Source organism: Loxodonta africana, chromosome X (genome assembly GCF_030014295.1).
Source record: "Loxodonta africana isolate mLoxAfr1 chromosome X, mLoxAfr1.hap2, whole genome shotgun sequence".
Taxonomy (NCBI): Eukaryota; Metazoa; Chordata; class Mammalia; order Proboscidea; family Elephantidae; genus Loxodonta; species Loxodonta africana.
The window spans coordinates 96184620-96196259 of NC_087369.1; the positions used below are offsets into that span (position 1 = coordinate 96184620).

Here is an 11640-nt window from a genome sequence, read left to right on the forward strand (position 1 = left end):
TTTTTCCTTCAAACAAATCTAAAAGAGACCCCAGGGTCCCACCAGCCTGGTGGTGCAAACCAGGGAAGCAGTTCCCCAGCCAAGCAGTGCCTCACAGCCTGTCAGGAAGAAGAAAAGATGGCACTCAGAGCCAGGTGTTTGAGACAAAGGAGGGTGAGGAGGTGAAAGGCAGGGAAGAAACCAAAAGAAAACAAACAAACAAAGCAACAACAAATAACAAATAGGCACTGAAAATGCCGGCCAGTGTGGGCAGGACCAATCCAAGTGGCAAGGTGCCCGCTCCTCCTGGGTCTTTGTCACTTGGCCACTCAGCCCACTGGGAAGCCACAGAGGCTGAGAAAGGGGAACAAGGGTGGACAGTGGGAAAACATGTATCACTGATTATGGGGTGCTCTGTCTCATGCTGGGAGCTCTGTGAAGCTGCTTTCTCCTACTCCCTGTCCACCGACTTTGGAGAGGAGTCCAAGACTGCAAATTCGTGCTGCATTAGCTGATAGGGAACCTCTGCTCGAATGTCTCCTAGCTCTGCTCTCTGTCAGTTTCTTATTCCATTCGGTGCTTGGTTGGCATTTAGGGTTCCAGGATTGATGTTTATCTCTGTTTTACTTACTTTTTTGAGTCTTTGTTGTGGAGGGACAGCTTGGTGCTTCTGTCTATAGTGCCATGTTGGTTTTGCCTCCTCATCTTAATTTTTGAAGAAAATTTAGCTATGTTAAAAATCCTAAATTGGCAGTTATTTTTTTTCATAGCTTTAAAGATGCAATTTCATTGTCTTTGTGCTTCTATCACTCATTTTTCAAGATAGAGGTTAGCATCACCTATATCTCACAGGAATATACACAGATTCATTTCTAATCGGAGGACCAAGCTATGTATATACTTCAGAAATGAAGAAATATGCTCAGAGTTTTAATTATATTTGAACATACAATACTTTTAGACTAAGACCATGTCTGTATAAACCAGGCATGTTATGATATTTGACTAATTTTCCCCTTTTCTTATGATTTCTTGGTTGCCTTTTCTAATGTTCTCCACAGTAGGTGCATGTGTAAGATGATCTATTGTAGCATGGGAACAAGATATTAAAACATAAATTTATGTATTTATATATTTTATTATATCTTTTGAATTTTTTATCTTAGTGTATGTTTTATAATGTATATTATTACAGTATAATATAAATTATATATACACAGGTTGGTGGTATGCTCAACTTTGTTTACTGATAAAAGTATTTGAAAAAAAAGGTTGGAAATAACTACTTTAGATTGTGGGAAGGAAGCAAAAATCAACGAAGGAATAGGTGTTTTTTCCAAAGTGTGGAAACAGCCATCCAGCCAGCATGGCAGACTTCCAAACTGTTAACTTTCCAGGCGCTCAGACTATAATCTTTTTTACCTACTCTACTAAATGAATGTGGTTTCACCAAAGACTAATAGGCCATTGATCAACTGCCTTTGGGAAAAGGAAAAATCACAAACTTGAACTGTTTCAGAAATCTATGAACTTTCCTTCTTCATGAGCATTAAGTCAGAGCTGTGGTTCTTAACCAGAGCTGAGTATCAAAATATAGACTTGCTTAACCCACATCCAGAGATTCTGAGTCATGGTTTTGGGGGTGGTCCTCAGGCATGTCTACTTTTTAAAAGTTTCTAAGTTAGTTTTGATGTTTACCTCCAGTTGAGAACCACTTTACTACTTAATTTATTGTTCAACATCTCCAAAATCTCTAAAGTAATTCAGCAGTTGTTTAATTACAGGTCAGGCTTTGTGCTGGGTACTAGAGCTTTCCCCAGAAAATGAAAATAAATTTGATTCAAATATACATAGATTTGACCATTTCGACTGACTCGTTGTATTTTGTTTTGAGTTTACTGACTTGATGGTTTAAGTCAGTTAAAAAATCAAGCTCTGGGGCATGTTGTCTATCAGTACAATCTCAGGAGTTAGCAATGATCCCAGCTCACTGTCCCAGCTAAATAATAACAAAAAAAAATTTTTTTGTTATTAGTTAGCTGGGTGACATTAAAATAATAAATCATGCCACGTGTCTCCTCAGTGGACAGTGTTGATTATTACCAAATCAAATGGGAACCTTCTAAATAGAAAATATCAAAATCCCCATCAATGCTTATGTGTGTCATCTCTCATACATGATTAACAGTTTGATTTAAGTACTGAAATATTAAGAAATTGTGTGGTTTTTCTTTTTACAACTTACTTAGTGAATTTAGAAACTATATTCATGCTCTACTAGTTTAGACCTTTTCACTAGAGGATTTTATGGAGAATCTGGTTCAGTTTATGGTCCTATATAATATAAACAACATATTTTGTTTGTTTAGAATTAGTCAAATTAGTGTTTTTTTTCCAGGTCTTAGTTGATAGTTTATTTTTGTTCAAGTTGCTGGTGAAAATAGTATTTGTTCATCTATAAGTTGATCTAGGGGAGAGGAACTGGAGTATGAATTATAACTAAACATTCTTAGTGGAAATCAGAATTCAGAATATTTCATAAGTTGTTATTGCATGCTTATTCATAATAGTAATAATTATTATAAATAGCCATAGTACAAATTGAATTAAAGCATTTTATCTCTTTTTAATAGACCAGAAGTAAACATCAGAAAATATGATAATTCCATTTCAAGTAAGAATTTAATCTTTTCAGTCTGGTATTTATTTAGATTACATTTGAAAATAACTTTAGGACCAAAGGAGTACTATCTTCCATTACATGTGATAAAGCAGGAACTGCTCTGAATTTTTATTAAAATTTAATAAAACATGTATGTGTATATATGCATGTGTGCATATGTGTGTATATTGAGGTCTGTGTGTGTGTAAAATATTTCTGATATCGTACTAACTGTTTTAAAGGAAAGAATTACTTAGTTTGCTCTTCCTGTTAATACAAACCAGCTTTACTCACATAAGATTTCTTTGTGTTCAAAATTCACAATCATAATACCTAAAGAATGCAAATATAGTCAGGGGAATGAAAGTGTGTGGTGAACAGTTCTTTTGTTGAACAGCTACTGCTTTAGGAAATACCTCCTTAATACATTGAGCTAAAATCTACCTGAACTGTTGCAACTTTTACCTATTGGTTCTAGCTCTTCCATCAGGAAACACATGAAAGAAATCTAATTAAAAGCATGGTCTCTGGGGCTAAACTACGTCTGCTACTTACTAGCTTTATAATCATGGGCAAGAAATTTATCTCTTGTGCTTTATTTTCCACATCTGTAGAATTATATTATCTATCTCAAAGGGTCCTTGTGAGGATTAAATAAGATGATCTGTATAAAGATCAACTTTATGGAGCCTTAGAGCACAGTGTGGCAGATAGTAAGCACTATATAAATGTCGGCAGTTGTGGCTATGGTACTATTAATACTGCTACTACTACTCTTCCACGTAACAGCTTTTTACATATTTGAATATAGTGATCACATTTCTCCTTAGTTTTCTCCTTTCCAGGGGAACTATCCTGAATGTCCTCACCAGTTCCTCTTTTGACAGAGCTTCCAGATAATTTTATATTACGAAACACTCTAATCTGGATGCCCTCAAGTCTGTGTTCCCATTAAATAGTTTCCAGAACTGAATGCAGTATTTGGGCTTGTATTATTGGGAATATAGAAGAAGTCATATTTTCTGTAATCTAACCGGAATGACATAAAGAAGAGAAACCAAGGTAGAAGAGATGATGGAGAAGTTTAAAAGGAAATAGTGTCCCTTTATCTTTTTTTTTTCCATTCCTGTCTGATTATATTATTTTAATCAATATGATTTCAGTGAAAATTAGTTTAATCTAGAAAATGAAATTATCAATGTCATTTAACATAATTCAAAGCTAAATGGGAAAATAAGATTTTATTTTTCTTAATTGGTGTACAAATAAACTGCAAACTTTAGGGGATAAAAGTTATATTTTGAGGTATAACTTAGTTTAATTCAAATGATTTATTTCTTGCTCATGAATATTTCAGTTCTGGTGAAAGTCTGGCTATTAATTCCAAATATCTTTTCATACTGTCTTGTTTTAGTCATTTCATCAAATGGAAAATCATGGAATCAAAAACACTTTGCTTTGACATTTCCCAAACCACCCCAGCCAGGTAGAAAAAACAGATCAAGACCTTTGAAATTACAAAACACAGTTCCGGTAAGTATTGAAAAGGTCATTTTTTAAACTAAATATAAGTTTGTACAAGAATACATAAATATAAATAAGTCATATGTAACTTGGGTTTTTCTATCTGTGGAAACAGATTTTTTTAATTTAAAATTTCCTGTATAACAGATTTCCCCCACCTGTTTCAGGCTGAACTTTTATTTGTACATGGTTTTCCACATTGAAGTCATTACATAGCCAAAAGGCTAAGCAAGCTGGAAAACCTAATGCTGCAGCTAGTAGGATCTCTCGGGTAATGTTGACCAGTTGCAAAAGCATCCAAAATTTGAATCTTAGAGCAGGAGCCCATCTTGATGAGGTTTTATGGCTTCCCTATTTTCTTTAATCTGGAATTCAGGATACTGGATACTTGAATATCCATGCTTTCCACTGCTTCTATAAAGTGTAGTTACCCTATCAATTAGCAAATAGAAAAAAAAAACTAGAGTACAAAGGTTACCTATAGAGACATCAAAATATTTTTTAAAAGATTATCCTAATGCAGAGTTACAGTCATTGCATTTATTCAAAGGCCATTCATTACATTTGTAGTGATTCAAGTTTCAGGCTTCTCTTCAGAATCATCCTTTAATTCCATATGACCTTTTAATTGGCTATCAGTACCCCTAGTAAACAGTTGAAGGTATATAAGAAGTAAATCTAAAATCAGTTTATGTGGCCACTTACAACAATCAGATATGGTAAATATTTGAGTGGAAGCTGAAAAAAATTACAGCACTGCTACACAAATTAAATGTGGGCCAAATGTTTGTTTTATTTTATATCCCCCTACTTTTTGTTTTGTTTTATTTTGTTTCACAGTGCTTCACAGTAGGGGTCTCAGGCTCTAACATTGACCAGAGACCTTGAAAGCAGGAGTAGAAATCCAGTCTACAGCCTACAACTATCACAAGAATTGTCATGACAAATTTCAAGGGGTTCAGCTTATTTCTGAGCTAACTTGGGGGTGAAAAGTGGGCAAGTGTTCCAAAAGATCTCTCCCACAGAGGGATGCAGTAGGAGCCTACTCTCAGTTGTGAGAAGAGGCCCTGGAATGGTATAGACTATTGTGGGCCTGCTCTGATCCTAATATGAATAATTGAGAGGACCCTAAATGTTCCCTTAAAGGCATCTTGTGCCCAAAGTTGAGTTCTCTCTCTCACACACACACACAGTTATACACACACACTTACACACACACACACACACACACACACCCCACAAAGAATCTTGAGAGTAAAATAATTTTCCCATTTTAAATAGATTAATGAAAAGTAAAACCATTTTGATGTCGTGATATAAAAAGATATAACTCACAAATGCCTGTCATTATTCCAACCAATCTTTCCAGAGACAGGACAAAATAAAATCAAAGGAAGATCAGAAGAAAGCTCACATATGGATAAGGCATTCTTTAAGAAAAATTTTCCAAAGGCCATCTATTTACTTAGCTGTCAGGAGACAGGCTCCATTCAGATGTTCTTATATTTCCAAAGCCCATCTTGAAAAGGCAGAAGCTAAAGAGTCCCAAGATGGCAAAAAAAGAAGAGATTTAAAGAAAGATTCTAAGAAAAAAACAGGCCCACATACAACAACTCTGGAATCCAAGAAAATAATAAAAGACAAAAAACCTAAAGAAAGCAACAAAGCAGCAAAAATTCCATCAAAATCATCACATGAAAATGAACCATATAAACAGTCAAATTCCAAATTAGATACAAATTCAGAATCCAAGGATTCTAAGGAGGTCTCAAAGAAAGATCAAACAAAAGATAAGAAAGATTCAAAAAATTGCAAGGGGACAGATACTACATGTACAAAGACTGAGCCAAAGAAAGATTCTAAGAATAGTTCAAAGAAGGATCCTGATGCCGAATCAGAGACTTACTCAAAAAATCATTCAAATATGGATTCAGTGGTGTATTTAGAGATATCTGGTACTGAATCCATGGATTTTGATGCATGGCTAAATAATTACTCACAGAATAACTCAAAGAAGCCTTCAAAGAAAGACACAAAGAAGGATTCAAAGAAGGCCTCTGATGGTGAATCTGTAGACTCAAAGGATGCAAAGAAAGATTCAAAAAAGGAGAAGACAAATGCCAAGAAAGACAGTAAAAAGAAGGATGCGAAGAAGGATGCAAAGAAGGACACGGATTCTACTGACGTTGAATCTGTAGGCTCAAAGGACTCAAAGAAAGGTAAGAAAAATGCCAAGAAAGACAGTAAGAAGGATGCAAAGAAGGACGCAGATTCTACTGATGCTGAATCTGTAGACTCAAAGAATGTAAAGAAAGATGAGAAGAAGGATAAGAAAGATTCAAAGAAAGACACTAAGAAGGAGGACACAAAGAAGAACACAGTGTCTACTGAATCTGAATCTGAATTGGAGTCAAAGAAGAGTAAAAAAGATGAAAAGAAGGATAAGAGAGATCCAAAGAAAGATGACAAAAAGAAGGATGCAAAGAAGGATGTAGGGTCTACTGATGCAGAATCTGAATTTGAATGGGAGTCAAAGAAGGATAAGAAAGATGCAAAGAAAGATACCAAAAAGGGTGCAAAAATGAACACAGAGTCTACAGATGCTTCATCTGATGATTATTCAAAGAAAGGCCTAAGTAAGCCCCTACAGTCAGCATTCAAAGATTCTGATGCTGAATCTGACCAGTCACTGTATAAACTCGGGGCTAAAAATAGAGGAGTTGAATCAGATGCCACATCCATAGACTCAAAGAAGGAAGGGCAGGGGCTAAAGAGAGAATTCAAAACATCATACAGAAAGACCATGTTCAGAGATAAAGAAAAAAAACCTCTTATAGGTAGAGTTCCTCCATCAAGAGAAAGACCACCACTACCTCCTTGTGAGCCTTTAACACCATCACCTAAGCTCAAACGTCCCTGTCGGTGCAGGATGCCTCCTCCGCCTTCAAAACCAAGATATGCTCCTTTGGTATGTTCACTCTTGTTTTATTTTTAGCCAAATTGTATAAAAAATGAAATATATTTTTATAGGTTTGACTTTATATTTTCTTTAAAGAATACCTCTCTTTAGCTGGAATAGTGACAAGTTTGGGACTTGCAGGTAAGATAGGTGAACAGTACTTCAAAAGCACTCAAAAGAGTTGCAAAACGTGTCAAAGGATTACAAGAATAGGAATTATTTAGACTGAAACAGAGGGAACTGGCTTGTGATTTGAGAAAAAAATTAAATTACTCATAATGAGGGTCATTTTAACAACAAAAAGTAGTTAACTGTTCTATATTTAAAAAATTTTTTTTTTTTTTTAGAAAGGGACAAAATAGAAAATTGCCGTCTCGTCAATTCTGACTCATAGTGACCCTATAGGATAGAGTAGAACTGCCCCACAGAGTTTCCAAGGAGCGCCTGGTGGATTCAAACTGCCGACCTTTTGGTTAGCAGCCGTAGCTCTTAACCACTGCACCACCAGGTTTTAGTAAGATAACAAACACATTTTCTGGGAAGATGCTTAATACAGTGAAGGCTCAAACAAAATCCACATATAGTAGAGTGGAAAAATACCAGGATACAGATGTGCAAAAAAATGTAAATTATTTGTCTTATCTGATCTACCTTCTTTATGAGCCCCCATTGTTACTGATTAAAAAAAAAACTTGCAGGAGATAAATAGATCTCATCCAGTTCTCAACAGCTTATGCTCAGGTTAACTCATTCTCTTCATTGGTAAAACTCCATCAGTTTACGTCCTCTAAGGGAGCTCCCTTTCTCCATCTCTTTTACAAAATACTCCGGTTATAAAGGGAAGCATAAGTAGACACCTCACTTTGGATAGAGGGGCTCCTGTTCCACGTGCCATATTTCCTTGCTCCTTCTCACTGATCTTTGGTTGAGGTGTAATTCATTTGCATGATTTCGGGGTGTACCCAGTGTTCATTCTGTTAGCATGGTGGGGCTGCTGCCCTCTGTCCTGCTGAACTGTGTCTGTAGATGTGGCTGGGTCTTGACCTTAAGCTTCTCACTTTAATTATTTTTCTTCTTCGTCCTCCTCCTTTTTCTTTATCTTCCCTCTATTTCCTCTTATGAGGATCTCATTTATCTTATATTCTAAGTTCTTTCTATCCTTGGATTATAATAAACTTTATGTATAGGCCTCCATTTGTTCATCATGTATACATATATATATACTGGAATTTAGAAATCCCTTTTTCTCTTTCAAAACACCTGGATTTCAAGTCCATTTTTTTCTCCCAAGGGACTCAAGAAGTCAGCTATGAAACTCAATGCTGATTAATGACCACCTTATTCTAGGTGGGAGCCCTGGTGGCACCATGGTTCAGAGCTTGGCTGCTAACCAAAAGGTCAGCTGTTTGAATCCACCAGTTGCTCCTTGGAAACTCTGTGGAGCAATTCTACTCTGTCTTATAGGGTCACTATGAGTCAGAATCAACTTTTACGACAATGGGTTTTGGTTTGTTCTAGGTGATATTTTCTCTCCCCACTTTAAAGGTTGAGTCAATGGGTGGGTAGCCACTAAGACAATAATATCTCCATGTAATGAAAATACATTTGAGAGTAATTTTTAAGGTAAATGAGAAAAACAAAAGAATCCCCAAATAGCTTGATTCTTTTCCACAATCAATTTATATAAAAAGTAAAATACAGAAAAACAAGTTGAGGTAAAGAATTAAGTTTAATTGCAAAAAGCACCTTTCAGAGCATGTTCTGGGCTTGTATACATACATGCCAAATCTCCTTAAACTTCTATATGTATACCTGCTGTCCATTTAGGCTTTTCCATCCTTACCATTCCATGAAATGGCTCTTTTCAAGGTTACCAAATACCTTCATTTGGCCACATCAAGTGGTCTCTCCTCTTTTTTTTTATCTTATCCTACAATCCAACAGCATTTATTAAAATAACCTCTCCCTCCTTCTAAAAGCACTTCCTTTATATGACTTCTGTGACACTGTGCTCTCCTGTTTTTCTTCCTGCTTACTGGCAGCTTTTAAACTCTTTTATTCCATCCTCCTTTTCCTCAACATTAAATGATAGAATGACCCAAGGCTTGGTCCTAGACCTTTTCCATCTACAACCTTCTAATGACTCCCAAATTAATATCTCCAACCCTGACCTTTCCATTAAGCCCCAGATTCTTACATTTTTACATTCAATGACATCTCCACTATAGTATCTGAAACTTAACCTGTATCAACAATACTTTTAACCCATCTCAAAACCTATTCCTCTCCTAGTCTTGTCCATATCAGTAAATGGCACCATCACCCACACAGTCAATTGATGTTTAAAACCTGTCTTTCCCTCTCCACACCCCATATGTAATCTATCGGTAAGACTTGTCTATATTACCTCCAAAATATATCCTGTATCAATCCACTTCTTTTAATCTCTAACACTACCACCTTAATGGTCTAAATCACCATCATATTTCCTGGAATACCAAAGAGCTCCTAACTAGTCTTGCTACTCCTACTCTCCACTGTTTAAAACACTAGTGGTTTTGCAACGCACCCTGGCTTTTAATGCCCATATTATCTTTACCATACCTATTTTCCACCCTCTTCCCTTTTCTTTTGTGATCTAGCAAAACAGGCATTCTTTTTTTTTTTTCTTGTAGACACCAGAATTGTTTTCTTGACAAACTTTTGCATATGCTGTTTCCTCTGTTTGGAATGCTTTTTCACCAGATCTTTGCGTAGCTAAATCCTCATTTAGTTTTTCAGCTTAAAGGTTATCTCTTTAGAGTAGTCTTCCCTCATTACCTGTGTTACCTCCACCCCTACCACAACCTGGTCACTCCCAACCCTGTATTCTACTTTAATTCTCTTCATAGAATTTGTCTTTCTAAAATATCTTTATTTAAAATATAAAAGAATACTTTTTTTTTCTTTTGTTTATTAATTAGAATGCAGGTTTCATGCAGGCAGTGAACCGCGTCTGTTATTTCTTTGCTGCATCCCCAGTTCCAAAAGCATGACCTGGTCTATATTCGGTTGGTTGATAGTTTGGTATTTCTAAGGGATTGCAGACTATATCACACTAGTGGGCCTTCTTAAGGAGCCCTGGTGGCACAGTGGATAAAGCACTCAGCTGCTAACCAAAAGGTCAGTGGTTTAAATCCACCAGCTGCTCGGTGGGAGAAAGGTGTGGCAGTTTGCTTCCATAAAGATTTAGAGCCTTGGAAACCCTACGGGACAGTTCTACTCTGTCCTACAGGGTCATTATGAGTTGGAATCAACTCAACTACAGTGAATTTTCTTTGGGATTAGTGGGCCTCCTGACATCTCCTTTTACAAGCATTTCTCTTTTGGTAATATGAGAGTAAAGTGAACAAAAAGGCATTTTAGCGAACGCAAAGGCATTTTGGAAAGAAGGAAAGTCACAAAAGGACATCTTACATTCTTAGTGGATATCTGGAAAAGATACATATGTGTCCTCATTTGTGTGTGCAGAATTTATAAGCAGACTATGTTAATGAGTCTTAGGTCTGTTTTGGTATTGGCTCTTAGAACCATGTTCTTCCCTGCTTTCCCCTCATCAGAGTCCTAAATCTCACAGCAGCATGTGAGCAGGGCTAGTCCATCTTTCAGGGTCAGTTTTGTTTACACTCCTATGTGATGCAAGAAAATTTACATTTGAAATGATATTTACAAAGTTTGGAAAGATTCTCAACCATGAATGAAGAAATTATTATATTCCACTTCCAAAAAAAGACAAACCCAACCCTGCATTCTACTTTAATTCTCTTCATAAAATTTGTCTATCTAAATAATTCCAACTTGTAGCAACCCTATAGGACAAAGTAGAACTGCCCCATAGGGTTTCCAAGGCTGTAATCTTCACAGAAGCAGACTGCCACATCTTTCTCCTGTGGAGCGGCTGGTAGGTCTGAACCACTGACTTTTTGGTTAGCGGTCGAGCCCTTTAACCACTGTACCACCTGAGCCCCTATATTCCACTTACTGAAGTAGAGTTGTAGAATGTTATTTTTAGTTTTTTTTTTGTTTTCCATTCTATTTTTTTTTAACAAAATGTAATACGAGTAGGGAAGGTCGGGAAATCTATCTCCCTATCGCCCATTTTCCAGGCCGTCCTGCTAACCAAAGGTTTCTCAATTCAAACCCACCAGCCACTCCATGAGAGAAAGATGTGAAAGTCTGCTTCCTAAAGATTACAGCCTTGGAAACCCTTTGGGGCAGTTCTACTCTGTCCTATAGGTTGGCTATGAGTCAAAATTGACTCATGGGTTTGGTTTTGGTTTTTAGTGAGGTAGCAGAGGTCCCTGAACTATTGGAACATAAGAAATAATGATGACATTAAATAAAAAATATTGCCTCATAGAATTCTTATTAAAAGATAGAAGAATTCTCCTTGGGTTCCACTATGATTTCTAGAGTTTCTCAAAAGACTGAAAAACTTAGAGATGCTTGTATAATGTATCGTCATGACCTCAGGGGT

The 11640-nt window shown here is 36.4% G+C and overlaps 1 protein-coding gene across 1 annotated transcript; it reads left to right on the top strand.

The window, feature by feature from the left end:
* Positions 1 to 233: 233 nt before the first annotated feature.
* Positions 234 to 10159, top strand: CYLC1 (cylicin 1). Its single transcript, XM_064278449.1, has 5 exons — positions 234 to 478; positions 2592 to 2653; positions 4056 to 4174; positions 5502 to 7133; positions 10088 to 10159. The coding sequence occupies exons 1-5, from the start codon at positions 234 to 236 to the stop codon at positions 10157 to 10159; spliced, it is 2130 nt and encodes a 709-aa protein (XP_064134519.1).
* Positions 10160 to 11640: the final 1481 nt, after the last annotated feature.